General features: G+C 47.2%; 1 protein-coding gene across 1 annotated transcript in view; it reads left to right on the forward strand.

The window, feature by feature from the left end:
• The window catches only part of LOC144500847 (VPS10 domain-containing receptor SorCS1-like), an 868,860-nt gene that overhangs the window by 601,505 nt on the left and 240,243 nt on the right, over positions 1-27,112 (forward strand). Inside the window, exon 6 of the mRNA XM_078224322.1 lies at positions 22,071-22,135. Within this exon, the coding sequence (XP_078080448.1) occupies positions 22,071-22,135 (65 nt within the window). The remainder of the gene's footprint in view (positions 1-22,070; positions 22,136-27,112) is intronic.

Below are 27,112 nucleotides of genomic sequence, written 5' to 3' on the forward strand. Positions count from 1 at the left end.
CATGGTGGCACAGCGGTTAGCACTGCAGCCTCACAGCGCCAGAGACCCGGGTTCGAATCTGGCCTCGGGTGACTGTCTATGTGGAGTTTTCTCCTTGTGCCTGTGTGGGATTCCTCCGGGAGCTCCGGTTTCCTACCACAGTCCAAAGATGTTCAGGTTAGGTTGATTGGCTGTGCTAAGTTGCTCCTTAGTGTCCAAAGATCTGTAGGTTAGATTGATTGGCCATGGTAAACTGCCCCTCAGTGTCAGGGTACATGAGTAAGGTAAATACATTAGATTATGGGATTGTTGCACGTGCAGGCGCGATGGGCCGAATGACCTCCTTCTGCACTGTAGGGATTCTATGGATCATTGCCGGTGTAAGCTTGATGGGCTGAATGGCCTCCTTCTGCATTGTAAGGATTCTATGGATTGTTGCTGGCGCAGACTCAATGGGCCGAATGACCTCCCTCTGCATTTTAGGGATTCTATGGTTCTAACGCTAGATATATTTTTCTGCCTGGCCAGTGGAAAAGTAGCTTTACTCAAATGTGGCGCCCCCCAGCCATGTCGCTGTATCCACCAACATATATTGCGTAGTTCCACTCTGTAATGTCAGCTTGTTGTGAGAGTAAGTTTGAATAATCTCAACAGGCATCATAGAACCTACACTCAGTAGTAATTTAAGCAACAGTGGATTGGAGCACTTACAGTTGGTAGCGTGGCGGTAAGCTATATAGCCAACACCTCACAACGTGCATTTAATCGCTCACCCCTCCTCCCTCCCAACCCTCTTTTATATTGGAGTTCAGACACCAGAGCAAGTCTTGCCTTCAATAGCATTGTAACATGATTGAGACAATCTGTGGTTCTGGTTGCACAGAATACTCCCCAAGCCATCATTAAAAACAGATATTCTAGCACCAATGGAAGCCTGCGGTGCTTGTTACCGGAGCTAAATCTAAACCCTTCCTGAGAGCGAGTTTCCCATTTTTGTTTCCTTGCTGCTTTCCCCACAAACCTTTTGTTTCTGGTATTCAAGAGGCAGCTGGATATAACACTTGGGCTGAATGGGATCAAAGGTTATGGGGAGAAAGCAGGATTAGGCTATTGAGTTGGATGATCAGCCATGACCATAATGAATGGTGGAGCAGGCTCGAAGGGCCAAATGGCCTCCTCCTGCTCCTATCTTCTATGTTTTGTTCTTAAGTAATTCTCTTCCCTTTTTTTGCTTGCTTTAATCAATTTAGCATCAGTCGGCCTTTCTGACAGAGCCTTCCACATTCCAAAATCTCCTGCCGTGATCAAAATTATTCCGACTTCTATCTCTCTAGCAATTATCTTGAGATCACAATCTTTGACTTATCAGCTAGTGGAAACCATTTGTGTTTACGACATTCATTCATTTTATCATTTTGAACATCTCTTTCAAATCTCTCTATTCAAGTGAATGTATCCATGTTTCCATCTCCCCTTGTCACCTGGACCTCTCTTTCTGATGGGTCAGCATTGCCCTTTCTCCAGGGCTGTTTTACGCTGCTTATGATGCAGAGGCCAAAACCGCCACAGTATTCCAGACTACGGGTGGGATTTCCACATCCCCGGAGCAGAGGTGGTTCATCATTGACCGGCAGAGGGTCCAAGAATCATAGAATCCCTACAGTGCAGAAGGAGGCCATTCGGCCCATCAGGTCTGCACAACCCCACACAGGCCCAATCCCTTCAACCCCATGTAATTACCCTGCTGGTCCCCCGACACTAAGGGGCAATTTAGCATGGCCAATCAACCTAACCCGCACATCTTTGGACTGCGGGAGGAAACCAGAGCACCCGGAGGAAGCCCACGCAGACACAGGGAGAATGTGCAGACTCCAAACAGACAGCGACCCAAGCCGGGAATCGAACCCGGGTCCCTGGTGCTGTGAGGCAGCAGTGTTAACCACTGTGCCACCGTGCCATCCTGCCAATGTCTACAGCGTTTTGCGCTGCTCACCTGTCTTGCCGTGGGGGAGGAGGGGTTGCATTTGGCAGGACTGGAAGATCCCACCAGCGGGAAGGGCTGAAAAATCTCACAGTCGTCTAACCACAGTTTTATATTGAGGTACCATGCCCTCGTACTCACACAAACCACATTTTTCTTCTTAAATTTTATTAATTGTTCACCACCTTTCAAAGACCGTTTACCTCGATTCCTTTTCTCTTCCAACTTCAATGGAAAATTTACCATATAAATTTGACAAAGGGTCATCAGGACTCGAAAGGTCAGCTCTTTTCTCTCCTTACAGATGCTGCCAGACCTGCTGAGATTTTCCAGTGTTTTTTCTTTTGGTTTAGCATATAAAGGACAATTCCATTTTTAAAATTCTTGTTCCTGAAATATATAGTTGTATATTTTTCTGCCACTTATGTGTCAAGTCACAGTGGCACAGTGGTTAGCACTGCTGCCTCTCAGTGCCAGGGACCCACGTTCGATTCCTAGCTAGGGTCACTGCCTGTGCGGAGTCTGCACGTTCTCCCCGTGTCTGTGTGGGTTTCCTCCAGGTGCTCCGGTTTCCTCCCACGGTCCAAAAGGCGTGCTGGTTAGGTGCATTGGCCATTCTCCCTCAGTGTACCCGAACAGGCGCCAGAGTGTGGTGACCAGGGAATTTTCACAATAACTTCATTGCAGTGTTAATGTTTACCCACTTGTGACACTAATATAAAAAAAAATAAGTCTTCCAGTCTGTCGGAGACTGCCAGGCTGGCACCGCCCAATCCGGCCATGCCCCCCAACCACCCAGGGGCTTCAATGGTCTCCGAGTGCCTCCCAACAGATTCCCCCCTCACCCCAGCCAGTGTGGCCATGTGCTGGTGGGGACCAGAAGTGATTCTGGTTGGCGAGAGTGCGGAAGCTGCCATGAGGCTGGAAGATGCCTTGCCAGGACTGCTATTGGGATTGAAGTTCAATCCCGTGCGAGCTGGCCCCGTGCACTTTCTGGGTACGAAGCCATTCCCGCCGGTGAACAGGGCTGGCAGGATAGAGCGCAGGGGCAAACGGGCGCGAACTGGAGTTTTAGCCTCACACGCTATCTTCCCGGCTTGCCACACCGATCAACCGGTGAGTTGAGTTGGCAAGATCCGGCCCATAATTTTTCTCATGCTCCTGGGAAGAATTTTCCAGTCCTGTCAGTGGTGGTTTTCGTGGCAGGTGGGTGCAGAAAATTCCACGGATTGATGGTGAGTCTGCTTTCCCGCTGATCCATGTCAGTAACCCAATTTGCATGCATTAGTATTTCATGAATACTTATTAAATATGCACATTGTCGGAATCACCCTCCCAATCATTTTTTTTTTTCAAATCATAGAATAGAAATCATAGAAACCCTACAGTGCAGAAGGAGGCCATTCGGCCCATCGAGTCTGCACCGACCACAATCCCACCCAGGCCCTACCCCCACATATTTACCCGCTAATCCCTCTAACCTATGCATCTCAGGACTCTAAGGGGCAATTTTTAACCTGGCCAATCAACCTAACCCACACATCTTTGGACTGTGGGAGGAAACCGGAGCACCCGGAGGAAACCCACGCAGACACGAGGAGAATGTGCAAACTCCACACAGACAGTGACCCGAGCCGGGAATCGAACCCGGGACCCTGGGCTGTGAAGCAGCAGTGCTAACCACTGTGCTACCGTGTCGCCCATCATGTACCATACCAGCAGGAAATTAGAGCGGTCTGAATCATGGCTGGGTTTCAGTGCCTTCCAGCTGTCTGCCATCACTTCACTCCTGACTTCAAACTCATAACAGTCAAAGCCTACCTGCAACAGCACTGTTCCGGGTCATCAGTGATACCAAGGCTGCAGTGTAAGGCCAGACTGGTGGGGATGTCTGTTCACAGTGGGTGCCTCGGGTGTCTAGTGGAGCTATTCACACTGGCTGCCTCAGGGTGTGGGCAGAGATACTCACGGTGAGTGTTGTGCTTCTCAGGGTTGCACTGTGTGTGTGCTAAGGGTCTCCGGGTGGGATGCACTCTCCCAACAGAAAGCAGCATGGGGATCGGGTGCTGGTGGGAGTCACAGAGACATGAGGGTGGAGGGAACTGCGGAGGGTTGTTGCAGGGGGTGTGAGGGGGTGGGGGGGGCGGGAGAAAATGGTAGACAGAGGGATGATTGGGGCGAGGAAGCTGGAACTCAACATGGAAGGGTTTCATGGAATCATGGGGCCCTATTTTACCATTTTGATTCTAAGTGCTGGGCGGACTTGAAACTGGGAGTGTTTCAGATCCGACTTTTAGACCCGTTCTCAGGCGCCCCCATACGCACTCTGCCTGAAAAAATATCAGCGATTCCAAGTCGGGCTGCACAAACCTGTGGGTGGGAATAACACGCCTGAAACCCTGCAGCTCTGATCGGCGCCTCCAACTGCGGATGCGCAAAAAAAAGATAGAACGCGGCTCCTCTGCCACATCCTCCATGGGCCGGATAATGCATCCCCCTGACCCCCACAGACAGTGCCCTGCCCCCACAACATTACTGACCCTCTTATCCCCCCACCCCCTGCCACCCAGACCAATTGCGAGCCCCTCCCCCGCCCCCTTGCCCCCCACCGATCTCAGGCAGAGAGCCGTCGGACGCTCGGCACCGACCTCCTCACTAACTGGATCGCCCGAATCAGACTTCTATGGAGCATGTCTGTTTCACGCCGATTTGGATGGGCGAACGTGGTGGTAAAGGGGGAACTGTCGGTAAAGTTGGGCGTGCAGCCCATTAAGTCAATTTAAATGCATGCAAATGAATCCCGATCGCAGTCATTTCCAAGCCTTAGTAAAAGGGGAACCGGGCACAACGCAATAGTAAAATCAGGCCCATAGAATCTACAGTGCAGAAGGAGGCCATTTGGCCCATCTAGCCTGCATCGACCACAATCCCACCTACGTCCCGTCCTATCCCCATAACCCCACGTATTTACCCTCCTAATCCCCCTGACATTAAGGGGAAATTTATCCTGGCCAGTCAACCAAACCAGCACATCTTTGAACTGGAGGAGGAAACCGGATCACCCGGAGGAAACCCACGCAGACACGGGGAGAATGTGCAAACTCCGCACAGACCGTGACCCGAGGCCAGAATTGAACCTGGGTCCCTGGCGCTGTGAGACAGTAGTGCTAACCACTGTGCCACCGTGCTGCCCCCAAATGCAGAGGGTTGAATGCATCCATGTCAGGGGAAGTGGGTGGGATTTGTGTGGGACGAGAGGGAAGGGATGGTGATCACGGTTAAGACTTACACAAATGGGAAGTGTTACACAGAGCTTCAGTGAGTGGGGGAGGGAAATGGTGTTGTCGACAGTCCTGAAGGGAAAGGAGAGACTGAGTGAAAGACAGTCATAGTCCTGGGACTGAGGTCAAGCGGTCAGGTTGGGAGATTAAAGGCAATCCTCAGGCTCTGCTGCGGGACTATATACGCACAATGCAACTTCAGGGAGGCGCAAGACCTGTGTGTTGAATGGCAGGATCAGGCACAGCTTGCTGTACAGGGCATGGTCTTTATCTCACTCGGTAAACATGAGGGTGACTTTTTCAGTACAGGGCTGCAGATGGGATGGTTGTGATCAGGGGAGACACCTGCAATCGTAATAAAGTGGGGGAAATCTGTCGGGATTCTATGTATTGGAAGAACCCATTGGATTTCAAGTTAAAACATGGGTGGCACGGTGGTCCAGTGGTTAGCACTGCTGCCTCACAGTGCCAGGGACCTGGGTTCAATTCCGGCCTCGGGTCACTGTCTGTGTGGAGTTTGCATTTTCTCCCCATGCCTGTGTGGATTTCCTCCGGGTGCTCTGATTTCCTCCCACAGACCAAAGATGTGCGGGTTAGGTGGATTGGTCATGCTAAATTGACCTTCGTATCAGGGGGATTGGCAGGGTAAATATGTGGGGTTACGGGAATGAAGTTTGGGTGGAATTGTGGTTGGTGCAGACTCGATTGGCTGAATGGCCTCCTTCTGCACTGTAGAGATTCTATGATACTTGAAACTCTTGTGGGGGGGATGGTGCTCTGTAAGTGATAGTACACACAGCCTCACGGTGCGGAGGGAGTGAGGTTTTTGTGGGGCAGGGGGAAATCCACAGTGATTGGTGCAGGGGGAAATCTGCATTGCAGAACATTCTGCCCCAATTCTGAACAATCGTACTGAACCCCTTCACTACTTCCTCACTAACCTCCTCTATCTTCCTTAGTAGTTTTAAAAATACCCACCACCTGGTTTCAACTTCATATATTTTCATCGAAAGAATCCCTAAAATACAGAAGGAGGCCATTCGGCCCATCAAGTCTCTTAGCCCCCTGAAGAACCCTTTCCTGATTAATGCAGAGATCTTTTGGCTGTACTTTCACTTCCTCAATCGCAAGACTTCAGCGAAGATATCCCTCACCTTCTCTGTAAAAGTGGAATCCAAATTCATGACACAAATCAGCCATTTTATATACAAAATATTATCCTCCCCATCCTCAGTTCTCAGTAGTCCTCCCCTTCCCCAGTGATTCCTTTTTTCTCAAATGTGTTCAGAAAAAAAACTTCTGGTATTTAGGCTCATAAAATCATTTTGACCTTTCTTCATGGGACAAGATGAGTGGACCAGCGAGCCTTAAAAGATTTTCATGGAATCATAGAATCCCTACAGTGCAGAAAGAGGCCATTCGGCCCAACATGCCTGCACTGACCACAATCCCACCCAGACCCTATCCCCGTAACTCCATGTCTTTATCCTGCTAACCCACCTGACACTAAGATGCAGTTTAGCATGGCCAACCCACCTAACCTGCACATCTTTGGAGTGTGGTAGGAAACCGGAGCACCCGGAGGAAACCCACGCGGACACAGGAGAACATGCAAATGTGCAAACTCCACACAGACAGTTACCCAAGACTGGAATTGAACCTGGGTCCCTGGTGCTGTGAGGCAGCAGTGTGCCACCATTGTGCCACGGTGCTGCCCGTTTTGTAGGGTTGAATGTTTTCTTCAAATAGCCCAAAGATGTCATACTTCCTATCAGCTCTCCTTATAGCTACAGAATTACTATTTCCGTTAAATAGTTTGCTGTTCGTTTACTTTTCAGGGGTCCAGCTTTGAGAATTCATCCCCTCCAGAGATGTAAGCTAATTAAATAACAGGAAAAGAAAAAAAGATTATCAATTAATAAGCCTTTGTTAAGATTCCATGGAGCATTGACTCTTTGTGGTTTTAAAAAAATGCTTAATTAACAAGCCATTATCAGCTTACTTGAGGCGTCATAAGAAAGTTGTGCCTTAAGTGAAGTGTTAATGATTTTTATTCAAGCTCATTAGAAGAAAATGGGGAAAGAATAATAGCAAAGTCAAACAGAGATGACATTTGGCATGAAAGATAAGAGACAAAAGGAAATAGACCGCATTTATGAAGCAAATATAGAAGCACTTAAAATTTAACCTCTGTGAAGCAGTCAACTGTTAACTCATCAAGGTAAAATAAGACTACACGAAGGGCTGGAATTTTCCACTCCTGCCCATGATGGGGACCTTGAGGGCAGGAGTTGAAAATATTGCAAAAACAAAAAAAAACTGATTTTTAAAGTTTATTTATTATTGTCACAAGTAGGCTTGCATTAACGTTGCAATGAAGTTACTGTGAAAATCCCCTAGTCGCCACACTCTGGCGCCTGTTCGGGTACGCTGAGGGAGAATTTAGCCTGGCCAATGCACCCTAACCAGCACGTCTTTCGGACTGTGGGAGGAAACCCTGCATGGGACACAGGAAGACGTGCAAACTCCGTACAGACAGTAACCCAAGCCGGGAATTGAACCCAAGTCCCTGATGCTGTGAGGCAGCAGTGCTAACCACTGTGCCACCGTGCCACCCATAAATCAGTTTTATTGTGTCGGGAAAAGCTGCTTTCGATTGTCCACTTCTGACTTCAATAGTGACACACGTTTCCCATTTCTACATTGGGAACAATATTTCTCGTTACTCATTGTAATGGCTGCTCACCAGAATCATCCCCCCACGCAGGATCAATAGGCCACGTCAGCGTGCAATTATTCCATTCCATCCATTGACTCTGTCTACACTTCCCACTGCCTCTGAAAAGCAACCAGCATAACCAAGGACCCTACGCAACCCGGACATTCTCTCTTTCACCTTCTTCCATCAGGAAAATAATACAAAAGTCTGAGGTCACGTATCAACCGACTCAAGAGCAGCTTCTTCCCTGCTGCCATCAGACTTTTGAATGAACCTACCTTGCATTAAGTTGATCTTTCTCTACACCCTAGCTATGACTGTAATACTACATTCTGCACTCTTTCATTTCCTTCTCTATGAATGGTATGCTTTGTCTGTATATCACGCAAGAAACAATATTTTTCACTGTATATTAATACGTGACAATAATAAATCAAATCAAATCACATGTTTCACGCCTGTATAGGTGTGACTTTGTGGTTCGTTTGCCAACCTTGCCTTGTGCAACACTCACGGCACCTCCAAATTTGTGCCAGCCTTCTCAGGCAGCATCATATCACTTTCAGGGGGTATCGCAGGGGAGGCTCTACCGACCAGACCCGCAATAAGGTTGGGGAGAGGTGGTGGATGGGGGGTGGGGGGAGGTAGCTTGCAATGTGCTGCAGGGCAAGGACTGGGGGAGGGGGAGGTTTGGTGAAGGTTGCACTAAGACACATGAAATAGGGTGGTGTGGGGTGGAAGTGTGCTCTGGGCCAGAATGGGGAGGAGTTACAAAGGAACAGGGGGGAACTGAGACAAGAATGGGAGGATGTGAACTCAGTGTTCAATCCTGAGAGCTACAGTGGTTAACACTGCTGCCTCACAGCGCCAGGGACTGGATTCGATTCCCGGCTTGGGTGACTGTGTGGAGTTTGCACATTCCCCTCGTGTCTGCGTGGGTTTCCTCCGGGTGCTCCGGTTTCCTCCCACAGTCCAAAGATGTGCGGGTTAGGTTGATTGGCCAGGTTAGAAAATTGCCCCTTAGAGTCCTGGGATGTGTAGGTTCGAGGGATTAGCGGGTAAAATATGTGGGCGTAGGGCCTGGGTGGGATTGTGGTCGGTGCAGACTCGATGGGCCGAATGGCCTCCTTCTGCACTGTAGGGTTTCTATGATTTCTATGACTGTCTGTGTGGAGTTTGTGCATTCTCCCCACGTCTGCGTGGGTTTCCGCCTGGTGCTCTGGTTTCCTCCCTCAGTCCAAAGATGTGCAGGTTAGGTTGATACTACATTGACTCTTAGTATCAGGGGGATTTGTAGGGTCGATAATCACAGCAGGATCAAAGATTGGAGGGGAGCTGAACAGTATGCTCCTCCAGTACAATGGGAGAGATTTCCATAGTTAAACAGGGTGGATCAAAGCTGGTCTGTTAGTAAGACCTCAGCACCACCATCTTACACCTTGAAGCAATAGCGCAGTACAAAATTAAACTGAGGAAAAGCTCTGCTGGTGAGGACCCTGAAGACTGCTTGGAGGTATGGTTCACTGCACTGGAGGGGAGGGTGGGGTGCACTAAGGTGAACTTTGTATTCCCAAATGAGGAGAGAGGCACTGCTGTAACATACTCGGAACCTTTCAATGACAATGCAGGGAATCCGGAGAATGAAGCAATGAAGTGCATTCATGTGAGACTAGGTGTGAATAGTGGCACTAATCAATCTCCTTGTATTAACCCTTTGTTCCCACTGTGGAAATTTCCTCGAGCAATAACAAGGTCAGGAGCAATTGGGTGACTGATCAAGCTGCCGATACACGTTAAAAGCTAGAGCTCAGAATTTTGATGCTGGCAGGTTCATGATGAGAAGCATCAGGGTGCCACTGCTCTCTGCCTCAAATAGTCTCGAGTTCCTCACTGCACATCAGTTCTCAAGGGTATTCCAACAATTGTAGACTGAGGATCCGAGTGCCTGGATTGGAAGCAGCACATCCAAGCACCCGGGTAAAGCAATCTGATAGCAGCCGGTTATATAAAATGGGCGGTGGAGTGGGGGAGGACGTGGTTGCTCGCACCTGCCAGCTTCTCCAGTCTGAGCTATTTACCTTGCAAGGACACTGGAGGAGTAATAAGACTGCATTCGTGGGGCATGGGCATCACCGGCTGGCCAACATTTATTGCCCATCCCTAGCTGCCCTTGAACTGAGTGGCTTGCTAGACCATTTCAGTGGGCAGTTGAGAATCAACTGCATTGTTGTAACTCCGGAGATACATGTAGGCCAGACCGTGTAATAGAACATAGAACATAACAGCGCAGTACAGGCCCTTCGGCCCTCGATGTTGCGCCAACCAGTGGAACCAATCTAAAGCCCCTCTAACCTGCACTATTCCAATATCATCCATATGCTTATCCAATAACCATTTGAATGCTCTTAATGTTGATGAGTCCACTAGTGCTGCAGGCAGGGCATTCCACGCCCTTACTACTCTCTGAGTAAAGAACCTACCTCTAACATCTGTCCTATAAGGGTAAGGATGTCCTTTCCCAAAGGACATTAGTGAGCCAGATGGGTTTTTCCAGCAGGATAAATATGTGGGGTTAAGGGGATAGTGCCTGGGTGGAATCATTGTCAGTACAGACTCAATGGGATGAATGGCCTCCTTCTGCAGTGTAGGGATTCTATGATTCTTTGATTCTATTTGGATAAGGATTGATTAATATGCAAATTTGAGGAATGGGAGAGTTAAGGAAAAATCCCAACATTGCGTTATCACTCCTCAAGTTCTGCAGTGCAAATCAGACACTTCAATTGAAATGGCTGACAGCAATTCCCAGAGACAAATTTGTCATATGTTTTTGTTACCTTTTATGAGGAGTTCCCACCCCAGGCTTGGGGCAGGTTATTTTTTGCTGGTGTGGTTGCACCGCAGGGGACGCTCGGTCCTTTCCTTGATTTCTTTAAACTGTCAAACAGTCATTTATTACACTTCTCCCACTCTCGCTTAAAAGCTGCAGTCAAGTAATTCCACACGAACTGTCAAAGCCATAACCAGTAACACTGGGAATGCCTCCCGGGGTTGCCTTGCATGTGTAAGATTTATGATACGAGATAAGCAGTGAAGTGCTGATGGTTTGCAAATTTGAGCCCCTGAGGGTAAGTTTTACTTTTCATTATCAAAGCTTTTCAATAAAAGAAACTTCACAGCAAAGTGATTATTGAACGCAAGTGTATCTGAGTTACCAGGACACGAAGCAACTGACATTTTGAAAACACGGGCCATCCCTTAATTAAAGTCTGCTTTCATATTAAGTTGCCTGTAATAAAAAATTATGGACATGCATCAGGGAGACCATTTGGGCTGTCTCTAACAATAGTCTGTTGTAACGTTGAATAAATCTATTAGGAATAATTATTCAGATAAGATGGGCCTCCTACATGACTGTTCTACAGCTAAGCAGATCATGTTGCCCTGAAGCCTTAGCTAAGGATAATGAATATTTCAATGTTGAATTTGTTCCTTTACTGGTGGAATATTCAAGCTTATAGTCAAAGCTCAAGCACTTTAAAGGTGGATAATAAGGCTAAAGCCAAAGCTGTTCTTGCCCAATATTCTCACTCATACACACACACTCTCTCTCACACTCTCTCTCTCACACACACACTCTCTCTCACACTCTCTCTCACACACACACACTCTCACACACTCTCTCACACACTCTCTCTCTCACACACTCTCTCACACTCTCTCTCTCGCACACACACTCTCTCTCACACACTCTCTCACACTCTCTCTCTCACACACACACTCATACACACACTCTCACTCACACACTCTCTCACACACTCTCTCTCACACACACACTCTCTCACACACTCTCTCTCACACACACACTCTCTCTCACACACTCTCTCACACTCTCTCTCGCACACACACTCTCTCTCACACACTCTCTCACACTCTCTCTCTCACACACACACTCTCTCTCACACACTCTCTCACACTCTCTCTCTCGCACACACACTCTCTCTCACACACTCTCTCACACTCTCTCTCTCACACACACACTCTCTCTCACACACTCTCTCACACTCTCTCTCTCGCACACACACTCTCTCTCACACACACTCTCACACTCTCTCTCTCGCACACACACTCTCTCTCACACACTCTCTCACACTCTCTCTCTCGCACACACACTCTCTCTCACACTCTCTCTCACACTCTCTCTCTCACACACACTCTCTCACACTCTCTCACACACACTCTCTCACACTCTCTCTCTCACACACACATTCTCACACACACACTCTCACTCACACACTCTCTCACACACTCTCTCTCACACACACACTCTCTCTCACACACTCTCACACTCTCTCTCTCGCACACACACTCTCTCTCACACACTCTCACACTCTCTCTCACACACTCTCTCTCTCACACACACTCTCACTCTCTCTCTCTCTCTCACACTCTCTCTCACACTCTCACACATGCGCTCGCTCTCACTCTCTCTCTCTCACACACACTCTCTCTCACACACACTCTCTCTCACACACACTCTCTCACACATGCACTCTCTCTTTCTCTCACACACACACTCTCTCACACTCTCTCACACACACACTCTCTCTCACACACACTCTCTCTCACACTCACTCTCTCTCACTCTCTCTCTCTCACACTCTCTTTCACACACTCTCACACATGCGCTCGCTCTCACTCTCTCTCTCTCACACACACTCTCTCTCACACACACTCTCTCACACATGCACTCTCTCTTTCTCTCACACACACACTCTGTCACACACACACTGTCTCTCTCTCTCTCACACACACTCCCTCTCTCACACACGCACTCCCTCTCTCACACACGCACTCTTTCTCACGTGCACTCTCTTTCACACACACCCACTCTCTCACACACTCCTGCCCTGCCCACTACAATTCCCGTGGTGGCGGGGGGGGGGTGAAATGGGAAAATTCCACACTGTGTGGATCCTTCGATCCGGTCAGAAGTGGGAGTCTGGCTGATTTCCCAATTCTCAGGCTCAGCAATGCTCCGAGTTGTCGCCAAGGCCAAAACAGGCGAAATTTTAACAGAGTGTGGATTGAAGCCGGAATCCTCTTTTTTCCCCCTAGTTCAGTGCTGCTCTGGGCTGTTTGGGTGACCAGCTGAACCATTGGAAATGAATCACTGCACTTTTAGATAAAGGCAAAATACTGCGGATGCTGGAATCTGAAACAAAAACAGAAAATGCTGGAAAATCTCAACAGCTCTGACATCCCCTGTGGAGAGAGAATCGAGCCAATGATTCGAGTCTGGATGACCCCTCAAAACATTGGCTCGATTCTCTTTTCACGTACACTATCAGACCTGCTGAGATTTTCCAGCATTTCTATTTTTGTTATCAGTGCACTTTTAGACTTGTCAGTGCAGACGGGAATAGTGTCATAATGACAGTCGCAGCAAGATAGCACTGCATTCTGCTTGTAAATTAAGGTCCCATTTTTCCTTCTCTGCCTCTTTTATCTTGTACAATTGCCTTTCCTAATCTTTTTTTTTAGAAAAATTCTTATCGCTATGACAGTTTTATGCCTAAAGGCAGTAGATAATTATTAAGAATGTGCTTTTACAAAGGGATCGCTGAAGCTCTGCAAAATTTGAGGACCCTGTGATCTGCTTGGAACGCAGCGTGAAACATTTGTGTATCTTGTGTTTCATCAACTCCGTGGAGCATTGGGGACTCCATGAAGAAAGCATCTCATGTGGGAAATGTACAGCCATGCACTGCCCCATTGTAGATACAAAACCCACTCAGTCCCTAGAGGACAACTTTGCATAGTTTTTTCCTACTTCCCAAAAGTCAGGCTGAGTGCAATTGAGGAGGCAGCAGCCTCGTGATATTGTCACTGGATTGGTAACCCAGAGACCAGAATAATCCAGGGCAAGATCTGGGGACCCGGGTTCAAATCCCACCATGACAAATGGTGAAATTTGAATTCAATAAAAGATATCTGGAATTAAGGATCTACTAATGACCATGAAACCATTGTCAATTGTTGTAAGATCCATTGACTCTTGTCTACACTTCCTGCTGCCTCGGAAAAGGCAGCCAGCATAATTAAGGACCCCACGCACCCTGGACACTGTCTCTTCCACCTTCTTCCCTCGGGAAAAAGATACAAAAGTCTGAGGTCTGAGGTTTAAGCTTCAAGGGGCAAGGCTTAAACCAACTCAAGGACAGCTTCTTCCCTGCTGCCATCAGAATTTTGATTGGACCTACCTTGCATTAAGTTGATCTAATCTATACCCTAGCTATGACTGTAATGCTACATTCTGCACTCTCTTTTTCTTCTCTATGTACGGTATGCTTTGTCTGTATAGCACGCAAGAAACAATACTTATCACTATATACTAATACTTGTGACAATAATAAATCAAATCAAAAAACCCATCTGGTTCACTAATGTCCTTTAGGGAAAGAAATCTGCCATCATTACCTTATCTGGCCTACATGTGACTCCAGAGCCACAGCAATGTGGTTGATTCTTAAATGCCCTCAGGGATAGATAACAAATGCTGGCCCAGTCAGCGAGGCCCACACCCCATGAACGGTTTCAAAAAATGGTTGTCTTCACAATCTTTGCAGTGGAGAAACTATCTTTCTTCGTGTAGAAAAGAGCTACCTTGCAGTGTATCGTGCCTTGACCCTACTCATTGGAAATCCCTCCCTAAACCTCCCCATCCCTCCTCTTCCCTTCCCACCTTTAAAAGCTGTATCAAAAGATGTTCAGTAAGAAGTCTCACAACACAACACTGGTGATTGTCGAGCTCGACAATCACCAGGCAAGACTGTTCTCTTCCTGTGGGGGAGCACTTCAGCAGTCACGGGCATTCAGCCTTGGATCTTCAGGTAAGCGTTCTCCAAGGCGGCCTTCACGACACACGACAGCGCAGAGTCACTGAGCAGAAACTGATAGCCAAGTTTCGCACACATGAGGACGGTCTAAACCGGGATGTTGGATTTATGTCACATTATCAGTAACCCCCACAGCTTGACTCCTGGACTTGCACAATTTCACAAGCTGTACTGTCTGGAGACAATACACATCTCTTTAACCTGTGTTGAATGCTCCCTCCACCCACATTGTCTGTGCATTTAAGACCTGGCTGTAGAGATTTGCATTCTAATCAGTATTCTGTAATTTGATTTCTGTGTCTGTGCCCTGTTTGAGAACAGAGACCGCTCCATCTGACGAAGGAGCATTGCTCCGAAAGCTTATGGTATTTGCTACCAAATAAACCTGTTGGACTTTAACCTGGTGTTGTGAGACTTCTTACTGTGCTTACCCCAGTCCAACGCCGGCATCTCCACATCAAAAGATGTTGCCAGAGATGTGCGGATTGGGTGGACTGGCCATGCTAAACTGCCTCTTGGTGTCAGGAGGACTGGCAGGGTAAATGCTGGGAGTTACGAGATAGGGCTTGGGTGGGATTGTGATCGGTGCAGGCTTGATGGGCTCAAAGACCTCCTTCTGCACTGTAGGGATTCTATGAAAACATTTGCCAAAGCTGTCACACACTTTTCCTAATCTCTCCCTCCATAGCTCAATGTTCACTGTTTTCCTGCTTATTTTGTGAAATACTTTGGGACATTTTGTACATTTAATTTCTGCTGTTCAACCATGGCCCTGACTCGCTGCTATCTCCCTCACTGCAACTTCTATTGCACAATGTGACAGGTTGCCAATTAAGTAATAGTTGGAGCTTAGTGAGGGTACAAAAAGAGTTACCAGGATGTTGCCTGGTATGGAGGGCATTAGCTATGAGGAGAGGTTGGAGAAACTTGGTTTGTTCTCACTGGAACAATGGGGGTTGAGGGGTGACCTGAAAGAGGCTTATAAGATGATGAGGGGCATAGACAGAGTGGATAGTCAGAAGCTTTTTCCCTGGGTGGAAGAATCAATTACTAGGGGGCATAGGTTTAAGCTTCAAGGGGCAAGGCTTAAAGGAGATGTACGAGGCAAGTCTTTGACACGGAGGGTGGTGGGTGCTGCTGGGGGAGGTAGTGGAAGCAGATACCTTTTAAGGGGCATCTTGACAAATACATGAATAGGTTGGGAATAGAGGGATATGGTCTCCAGAAGGGTAGGGGTTTTAGTTCAGATGGATAGCATGGTCGGTGCAGGTTTGGAGGCCGAAGGCCTGTTCCTGTATTGTAATTTTCCTTGTTCTTTTGTTCTTAGCGTTAACATAGAACTAGGAATCGCTGTCTGGCCCTGTACAGGCTGAGCTAAACTCAACTAAATGTCTCGTCTCTTCTTGATGCTTATCTGGTCGAACTTTATTCTCGACATTGCCATCACTGGCACTGGAAACAGATCCACAAAAATGAAGGAGAATCTGAAACAAAATTACTTGGGTTGGACTTTAAGTGACACTGAATTTATCTGACTGTTAGTCAGCATCTTGGTGACAAGGAGAAATGTGGCAAGCACCCAAACGCTTGGTGTTTTACACAGGATACAGTCGTCACGAGTGAATTGACAAGAAAACATAGGAGCATCATTAAATAAATTGGACTAGGGATGACTTCACATGCACGGTCTAATGCCTGCATCTCTCTGATGTTTATGTATTCTCTCTGCGTGAAAGCAAACCTCATGCCATGTTAAAACAATCCAAGAGAGAAGTAATAAGTCGTACGGTATTGCTCGTAGGGAAGGAAAATATTTCAGTGAAGCCTGCAACTCCGGGCAAAATCAAATGTTCTGATTGAAGTAAAAAGCTTAGTACAAGTCTGGATAATAGCCCTGGTCTAAATTCAGTGACTTGTGTTCATCCTGCCTAAGCCTTGTTAAAAAATCAGTATTTTAAATCATTGCAAAATGGAACTGTTAATTTCTCTCAGACTCGATCAGACCAAGGAGTGAAGTATCCTGGTTTAATGTCCTTGCATTCTATCTCAAGTGATATTACCACTGAGTATAGAATGACAGACAGCTCAACGACTCGGTGGCACAGTGGTTAGCACTGTTGCCTCACAGCGCCAGGGTCACTGGTTCAATTCCGGCCTCGGGTCACTGTCTGTGTGGAGTTTGCACTTTCTCCCCGTACCTGCGTGGGTTTCCCCCGGCTGCTCCAGTTTCCTCCCACACTCCAAAGATGTGCAGGTTAGATTGATTGGCTATGTCAAGGGGATTAACAGAGTAAATGTGTGGGGTTACGGGAATAGAGCCTGGGTGGGATTGTGGTCTGTACAGACTCGATGGGTCGAATGGCCTCCTTCTGCACTGTAGGGATTCTATGATTCTATGATGACCACTGCACTTACCCAGAAGGGAGGGAATCTCGTCTTTGTTCCTTCATTGCATAAGGGGCAGCACGGTGGCACAGTAGTTAGCACTGCTGCCTCACAGCGCCAGGGACTCGCGTTCAATTCCGGCCTTGGGACACTGTCTGTGTAGAGATTACATGTTCTCCCCGTATCTGCATGGGTTTTCTCCGGTTGCTCCAGTTTCCTCCCACAGTCCAAAGTTGTGTGGGTTAAGTTGATTGGATATGGTAAATTTCTCCTTAGTGTCAGGGGGAATAGCAGGGTAAATACGTGGGGTTGCGGGCATAGGACCTCGGTGGGATTGTTGTCGGTGCAAGCTTGATGGGTAGAATGGCCTCCTTCTGCACTGTAGGGATTCTATGAGCAGGTTAGATGGATTAGCCATGGAAAATGTGTGAGGTTACCGGGATAGGGTGAGGGCGAGGGCCTGGGTAAGAAACTCCATCAGAGAGTTGGTGCAGTCTCGATGGGCCAAATGGCCTCCTTCTACACTGTATGGATTCGATGATTCTATGATTGTTGAAGAAATAGCTGCAATGTTAACATTCTTTGTAACTGTGACCCTGATAAACTATTCCTTTTCATCCTCCTCAACCTTTCTACAACTTTCGACGCACTGACCACACCACCCTCCCCTGCTGCCTCTCCTTCTTTGTCTAGGTGGCTGGAACTCTTTTAGTTTGGTTCCACTCTTTGCTTTCTAATCATAGCCAGGGAGTGAGCTGCAATGTCTTCTCTAGTTAGCCACTCTCACTCCATTACCTGTGGACTTCCATGAGGGCCTGTGTTTGGCCTCCTCTATTTCTCATCGACAGGCAACACCTCAGGGATTTCACCTGGAGTTTCACAAGTATACTGATGACTTTCAGCGCTATCTCACCAGCCCTGAGCCCCTCAGCTTGCTCTTATTTGTCACACTGCTTGTCTGACACCCAATATTGGATGAGCGGATATTGGCCAAAAATCTCCCATCTCTCCTGCCACGGGAATCATAGTGGGCGAGACAGAAAGTTTGAAGACCATTTGAAGCTTGGGTGGGAATTTCCGGTCTTGGGGCCCACCCATTGGCTCCAATTAAATATTGAAAAGCCTGAAGACATTGACTTTGGTCTTCATCACGGACCCCTTCACTCGCACTGTTTTGATGCTTAATAACTGTCTTAAACTAAATAAAACACCCTTTGCAACCTTGATGTTATGTTTGATCCTAAGATGAATTTCCAGTCTTATATCTGCACTATCGCCATAGCTGCGTCTATCCATCACCGTAACATTGGTCAACTTTGACCTTTCCTCCACTCTGTTGCTGAAATCCTTATCCATGCCTTTGCCCCCTCTGGGCCTGACTATTCCAGTTCTCGCTTGGCTGGTCTCTCATCTTCAAATTTACAAAGTGCTTGAGAAAAACATGGATGTTGGAGAACTTGGAAAAATAAATAGTGATGTCTTGAGGAGTGTACATATTACAGAGAAGGAGGTGCTGAAAGTCTTAAAGTGCACCAAGGCAGATGAATCCCCGGACCTGATGAAGTGTATCCCAGGTCATGGTGGGAGGTTAGGGTAGAAATTGCGGGTCCCTAGCCGAGATATTTGAATCATCGACAGCCACAGGTGAGGTGCCTGAAGATTAGAGGGTAGCAAATGTTGTGGCTTTGTTTAAGAAAGGCTACAGGGAAAAGCCTGGAAACTACAGGCCGGTGAGCCTAACCTCTAGAGTGGATAAGTTGTTAGAAGGTAGAACCTCATAGAACTTCACGGAATCCCTGCAGTACAGAAGGAGGCCATTCGGCACATTGAGTCTATACCGACCGCAATCCCACCCAAGCCCTTTTCCAGTAACCCCACGCATTTACCCTGCTAAACTCCCTAACACTAGGGTCAATTCAGCATGGCCAATCAACCTAACCCTCACATCTTTGGACTATGGGAAGAAACCGGAGCACCCGGAAGAAACCCACGCAGACACGGGGAGAAAATCTAAACTCCACACAGGCAGTGACCCGAGGTCGGAATTGAACGTGGGATCCTGGTGCTGTGAGGCAGCAGTGCTAACCACTGTGCCGCCCTATTCTGAGAGGAAGGATCTACAGGCACTTAGAGAGGCAAGAACTGATTAGGGACAGTCACATGGCTTTGTGAGTGGAAAATCGTGCCTCACAAGTTTGATTGTTGTTTTTGAAGGGGTAACCAAGAAGGTAGATGAGAGTAGTGCAGTCGATGTTATCTACATGGACTTTAGCATGGCCTTTGACAAAGTACCGCATGGTAGATTGTTGCATAAGGTTAAATCTGACTGGATCCAGGGTGAGGTAGCCAAATGGATACAAAATTGGCTTGATGACAGAATCCAGGATGGTTCTGGAGGGTTGTTTTTCAAACTGGAGGCCTGTGACCAGTGGTGTGCCTCAGGGATCGGTGCTGGGTCCACTGTTATTTGTCATTTATATTAATGATTTGGATGAGGATTTAGGAGGCATGGTTAGTAAGTTTGCAGATGACACCAAGATTGGTGACATAGTGGACAGTGAAGAAGGCTATCTAGAATTGCAACGGGATCTTGATCAATTGGACCAGTGGGCTGATGAATGACAGACGGAGTTTAATTTCGATAAATATGAGGTAATGCATTTTGGTAGATTGAACCAGGGAAGGACTTACTCAATTAATGGTAGGGCATTGGGGAGAGTTATAGAACAAAGAGATTGAGGAGTACAGGTTCATAGGTCCTTAAAAGTGGAGTCACAGATAGACAGGGTGGTGAAGAAGGCATTCAGCATGCTTGGTTCCATTGGGTCAGAACATTGGATACAGGAGTTGAGACGTCTTGTTGAAGTTGTACAAGACATTGGTAAGACCACAGTTGGAATACTGTGTACAGTTCTGTTCACTCTATTATAGAAAGGATATTATTAAACTAGAAAGAGTGCAGAAAAGATTTACCAGGATGCTACCGGGACTTGATGGTCTGAGTTATAAGGAGAGGCTGGATAGACTGGGACTTGTTTCCCTGGAGCATCGGAGACTTAGGGGTGATCTTATAGATGTCTATAAAATAATGAGGGGCATAGATCAGCTAGATAGTCAATATCTTTTCCCAAAGGTAGGGGAGTCTAAAACTAGAGGGCATAGGTTTAAGATGAGAGGGGAGAGATACAAAAGTGTCCAGAGGGGCAATTTTTTCACACAGAGGGTGGTGAGTACCTGGAACGATCTGCCAGAGGTAGTAGTAGAGGCAGGTACAATTTTGTCTTTTAACAAGCGTTTAGACCATTACATGGGTAAGACTGGTATAGAGGGATATGGGCCAAATTCAGGCAATTGGGACTAGCTGAGTGGTAAAAATTGGGCGGCATGGACAAGTTGGGCCGAAGGGCCTGTTTCCATGCTGTAAACCTCTATGACTCTCAACTGCCCTTTAGCAACTAGGGATGGGCAATAAATGCTGGCCAGCCAGCGACGCCCATGAATGAATAAAAAAAACCCTCACTAAACATCCCGACCTCCCTACTTCTGCTCTTTTAAGATGGTCCAAAAGCCCTTCTTGTTTTACCAAGTTGTTGCCAGTCTTTTCTGATTGCTCCTTCTATTTGGCTCAGTTTTAAAACTTGTGAAAAAAGTTTTTAATTGACACTGTTCTTAAGCAGTTTGATTCATTTTACATTAAGTGTGCCATTCAGGCATAATTTGTTGCTATTTCTGGGTGAATGCGGTTTTCCTTAACTCTTTTTTTTACCTTGAGGGTATATTCTTACAAGCTGTATTCCCCGATGGAGAATCTAGCATTGTCTCATTATTAATGCTGCAGAGAGAGCCAGCATGTGTAGGAGTTGTGAGGATTTCAAAAATGCATGTGGTATTGTCTTTCTCAGCAAAGGGTGTGAGAAGGGGATTCAGCAAACACGGTGCACATTCCGGAGGGAACCTATCTCTTGGGCGGCACAGTGGCACAGTGGTTAGCACTGCTGCCTCACAGCACCAGGGTCCCAGGTTCAATTCCGGCCTCGGGTCAGTGTCTGTTTGCACATTCTCCCCGTGTCTGCGTGGGTTTCCTCCAGGTGATCGGGTTTCCCCCCACAGTCCAAGGATGTGCCGGTTAGGTTGATTGGCCATGCTAAATTGACCCTCGTGTCAGGGGGATTAGCAGGGTAAAAACTTGGGGTTGCAGGGATAGGGCGTGGGTGGGACTGTGGTCAGTACAGACTTGATGAGCTGAATGGCCTCCTTCTGTACTGTAGGGATTCTATGATTCTATGATCTCCATGACCAGTACTTCAACTCTTGATGGTAGCACATGGATAGTGTTGCTGCTCTTAGTAATGTGATGAGTCCTTGAGGCGACCCTTCTTCTGACAAACGTCTTTGTAGGATCCTGAGTCGACTTACAAGATCTTGTATGAAGCTCCGCATTTGTACTCGTTTCCATTCATAATTGCTTGATCCTAATGTGACTCGCACTGGCTCTAATTACAGTTTAAACACAGATTAATGTCTTTCAATGAGCAACAACAGTGTAACTGCACTCCCCTTCAGCGTATTGCCTCACATCACTTCTGAATCGAAGAAAACTGAATAAAGATAAAAGCCCCAGTCAGATAGTCATTGCCTTAAGAAATAATGATAAATTATTCCCTTCACCAGAACCAGAAGCATTGATTTTCCTGTGTGCAAGCAATGGCTAATGATAGTCTGCATTGAGAGATATGGGGAGATGAGCACAAATGGGGTTGTCAGATAACTAGACAAAGATGTCCTAACTTTATTTATTTCACTTGTTTTCATTCCTTCTCCCCTAGGTCTGTAATGGGTTTGGACAAGGACCCAGACCTTGTGCACATCGAAGCAAGGAACACAGACGGACGTGAGTTTTTTCATTAAACTGTGAATGAATGTGCATGGTTGGTTCTGATACATAGCAAGCAAAGTGCCTCAGCTGCTAAAGGTACAACAGCGATGTTCAGTTTTGTCCCTGGGCACGATTAATCTCTCCGGGTTTTCAGTGCGATTGCGTGATCGACAGGTTACTTGCAACTTGCCCTTGACCCATACAAAGGGAGAACCTGATGTCGGATTGGTGCAAAGATTGCCTTGCATAACACTGTCTTTCGGTATTTGGTATTCTGTATTTGAGCTCCATTTGTTTTCCCACGAAGTCTGCATCTTGGCCAGTTTTGTTCTTGCAACAAGTATCCAGACAGCAGCTATACCTAGACATCAAATCCAGAATGCTTGTGGAGCACTGTAGTCGGGTAGACTTTTCACTACTCGAGGATACAATTAGCTTTCACCTTCTTGTAATGTCACTCGGGTAGTAAGAATCATAAAATCCCTACAGTGCAGATGGAGGCCATTCGGCCCATCGGGTCTGCACCAACTCTCTCACAGGGTATCTTATCCAGGCCCTCCCCCCATCCCTGTAACCCCACACATTTACATTTACCATGGCTAATCCATCAAACCTAGATATCTTGGGACTCTAAGGGGCAATTTAAAATGGTTAATCCAACTAACCTACACATCTTTGGATGAAGAATGGGCAATTTAGCATGGTCAATCCACCTAACCTACAGATCTTGGGACTGTAAGGGTCAATTTAGCATGGCCAATCCACCTAACCTGCACATCTTTGGACTGTGGGAGGAAACTGGAGCACCTGGAGGAAACCCACGTAGACACGGGGAAAATGCGCAGACTCCACATAGAGAGACATCCAAGACCGGAATCGAACCCGGGTCCCTGGCGCTGTCAGGCAGCAGTGCTAACCATTGTGCCCCTGTGCTATTAATGCTTCACAAAATTTCAAGCTGATTTTCTGATAGAAACATTCTTTGCTATTTAGTTGTATCCTTTTTTAAACTGTCAGCCTTAGACAACTGGGCAATCTGAGTCTTAGATCCCTTCTCAGATAAAGAGAGAGCTGTTTTCAGTGCAGACACTGCCAACAAAGTTAAGCTGTTGAAAGGGTTATTCCCAAACTTTCCTTGTCTCTTTATGAGGTTGTCTGAGCTGCTGCCATGTTTTTGCAGCATTTTTCACTTTCGATTTTAGAGTTCCAACCCTTGCAGTTCTCAATTTTTTTTAACATGTACGGCTTCAGTGATGTTCGAACCATAGAAATATCATCCCCCCTCTTTGAATGATAGGAGTTGTCGGTTTAAATAGATATCGTGCAATTTTGCTCTACCATCTTCAGAAAGCATTGAGAAATTATTCCAGAGCTTCTTGTCATTGAGTTCAAATACTTCGGTGAGATCTGTCAAGAGCATAGACCGCACCTGGTTAAATATGGGCTTTGTCATAACTCTTATGTGTTTTATTTTTGTCTTGTCTCCGTTCTGATTTTTATTATTTACACCTCCTCTCCTGCAGATGTTGAATTGTACTGAGATAGAGTATTTATAGCAGAGAATAAGGCCATTCAGCACAACTAATCAATGTTTATGTGCCTCATCAGCCTCCTCCATTATTTCTTCATGAAATAACAACAACATCGCCTTCTGTTCCTTACCCACACTCACCCCCACCCCACCGGGATTTATTCAGCTTCCCCTTAAATATATCTACACTGGTCACTTCAACTACTACCTGCAGTAGCGAGTTCCACACTCAATAGGTATCCGAAGCCCTCTGATACCTTAGCAGTGCTCAATTGCTGCTTGCTCAACTATGGGGACCCTTCCAGACAAACCGGATTAGCTTCCATACGTATACAGGTTGGTCCACCACCAGTCTCTGACTAAGGATTAGGAAATGAAACCTTATTCATCCTTCCCCAGAGAAAAGTTACTCAAGTTAATTTTTATTGTCCACCAGCAGTGCAGTTCACCGAATTGGCACGAATTGGGTGGCACAGTGGCAAGCACTCTGCTTCACAGCGCCAGGGACCCGGGTTCAATTCCCGGCTTGGGTCACTGTCTGTGTGGAGTTTGCACGTTCTCCCCGTGTCTGCGTGGGTTTCCTCCAGTGCTCCGGTTTCCTCCCACAGGCTGAAAGACGTGCTGGCTAGGGTGCATTGACCCGAACAGGCGCCGGAGTGTGGCGATTAGGGGAATTTCCCAGTAACTTCATTGCAGTGTTAATGTAAGCCTTACTTGTGACTAATAAATAAACTAAGCTAACATTTTCACAGGGCAGAAGGAGACCATTTGGCCCATCCTGTCTGCACCAGCTCATTAAACAAGCATCATAACTTAATGCCATTTCTCTGCCTTTTCTCCGTATCCCTACACATTGTTTCTATTCAAGTAATCGTCTAATGCCCTCTTGAATGCTTTGATTGAACCTACCTCCACCACACTTCCAGACAGTGCATTCCAGACCCCAGCCACTAGCTGTGTGGAAAGGTTTTTTCTCACATCACATTTGCTTCTTTTACCAATCACTTTAATTCTGTGCCCTCTCATTCTTGATCCTTTTACAAGCGGGAACGGCTTCTCCCCATCTTCTCTGTCCAGCCCCCTCATGGTTTTGAACATCTCTATCAAACCTCCTCTTAGCTGCCTTCTCTGCAAGGAGAACAGTCCCAACCTCTCCAATCTAGTTGAGTGCAGGTAATTCCTCAGAAACCAGGGGCGGGGTTTTACGGCCTCGCTTGGGCAAGACCGGAAATTCCCGCCCAAGGTTAACGGGCATTACTGTTGTCCGCCCCTCGCCCGCTCCGATCAAGTGGCGGGCAGGGCGGTAGAATTCCGGTGAAGGAATCGAAGATGGGGCCTTTCTGGTGTCAGCCATGGCTAAGTCGGTAACTTCCTCACCCCTGAGTCAGAAGTTTGAGAGTTTAAGTGCTACATCGGAGTTTGAGTACAGATGCTGTATTGATTCTCTGGAGTAGTACTGAGGGAGTGCTGCACTATGAGAGGTGTAGTCCTTTGGCTGAGAAGTTAAACTGAGGCCCCAGTGAAATGGGATCTTTTACATCCATTAGTTCAAAGCAAAGCATGGAAGTTTTGGCCGATGGTTATCCATCAACCAGCATCCCTATTATTACATCGCTCTTTCTGGAATCTTGCAGCATTTGCATCAACTACTGTATTTCCTACATCACAACATTGGCCACACTTCAAAAGTATTTCATTGGGAAAGGTGGGGAGTTTGACTGCAGTGGTACACCTGTTACTCTGTAACGCAGGTGTCCTAAGGCGAGCTCAGGGGGGACAGGAACCTCCCGTGGAGCAGAAGGGCAAAAGTTCACTTGATCTTGATTTTCAATACAAATAGAGGCCGTGAAAGCGGGGCTTCACCATCCTTCTGACCTTTTGGGTTTTAAGCAGGAAAGTACTTTGAGACATGCAGATGTTACTGCGAATGGAACTCTTTTCCTTCCCTGATCTTTTATATAGAATCGCTACAGTGCAGAAGGAGGCCATTCAGCCCATCGGGCCTGCACTGACAACAATCCCACCCCGGCCCTATCCCCATAATCCCACATATGGCACAGTGGCACAGTGGTTAGCACTGCTGCCTCACAGCGCCAGGGACCCGGGTTCAATTCCCGGCTTGGGTGACTGTCTGTGCGGAGTCTGCACGTTCTCCCCGTGTCTGCGTGGGTTTCCTCCGGGTGGCTCCGGTTTCCTTCCACAGTCCGAGCGACGTGCTGGTTAGGTGCATTGACCATGCTAAATTCTCCCTCAGTGTACCCAAACAGGCACCGGAGTGTGGTGACTAGGGGGTTTTCACAGTAAACTCTTTGCAGTGTTAATGTAAACCTACTTGTGACACTAATAAAAAACTTTTTATTTATCCTCTTAGTCTCCCTGATACTAAGGGAGAATTTAGAATGGCCAATCCATATTTTTGGAGTGTGAGAGGAAACCGGAGCATTCGTTTGAAACCCACGCAGACACGGGGAGAATGTGCAAACGCTACACAGACAGTCACCTGAGACCGGAATTGAAACCGGGTCCCTGGCGTTGTGAGGCAGCAGTGCTAACCACTGTTCCACTGTGCTGTTTGGTGCTCAATTATTCACATATCAGTTCTAAAATTACCTGCATCTGAATTATTTACTGTCCTAAAGCCCCATCTCCACCGTTTAATCTGCTCGGCAAGGAATGCCAATTAACATCCTTCATCTGCTTAGCTGGCCCAGAGGTGCATAATCAATGCGAGGATTCAGTAACTCCTTCTAGTTTCATAGAAAGAAACCCTACAGTGCAGAAGGAGGCCATTCGGCCCATCGAGTCTGCACCGACCACAATCCCACCCAGGCCCTACCCCCACATATTTACCCGCTAATCCCTCTAACCTACACATCCCAGGACTCTAAGGGGCAATTTTTAACCTGGCCAATCAACCTAACCCGCACATCTTTGGGCTGTGGGAGGAAACCGGAGCACCCGGAGGAAACCCACGCAGACACGAGGAGAATGTGCAAACTCCACACAGACAGTGACCCAAGCCGGGAATCGAACCCGGGACCCCGGAGCTGTGAAGCAGCAGTGCTAACCACTGTGCTACCCTGCCACCCAGCTTTACCTAATCACCCTGGTCAAATAAAGGCAGTCATTTGTGGGGCTCAAGGCAGCTTGACTTTACACTTGAGAAACAGGATGGTAGACTGACTCACCAGTCACCTCACTCAGGCTGCAACCAAATCCAAAACTAGGTTTCGTGAAGCCTCCCACAATTCGAACTAAGCCCAGTTCAGATATAGGTATTGATGTTTGTTGCTCTGTTGCGATATCCACAATTAAATTCTTCGCAAATAAAAGTAAATAATTCAATCTAGCGGTGGCACGGTGGTTAACACCGCTGCCTCACAGCGAACCCAGGTTCGATTCCCGGCTCGGGTCACTGTCTGAATGTAGTTTGCACATTCTCCCCATGTCTGCGTGGGTTT

This window comes from Mustelus asterias, chromosome 11 (assembly GCF_964213995.1).
Source record: "Mustelus asterias chromosome 11, sMusAst1.hap1.1, whole genome shotgun sequence".
NCBI lineage: Eukaryota > Metazoa > Chordata > Chondrichthyes > Carcharhiniformes > Triakidae > Mustelus > Mustelus asterias.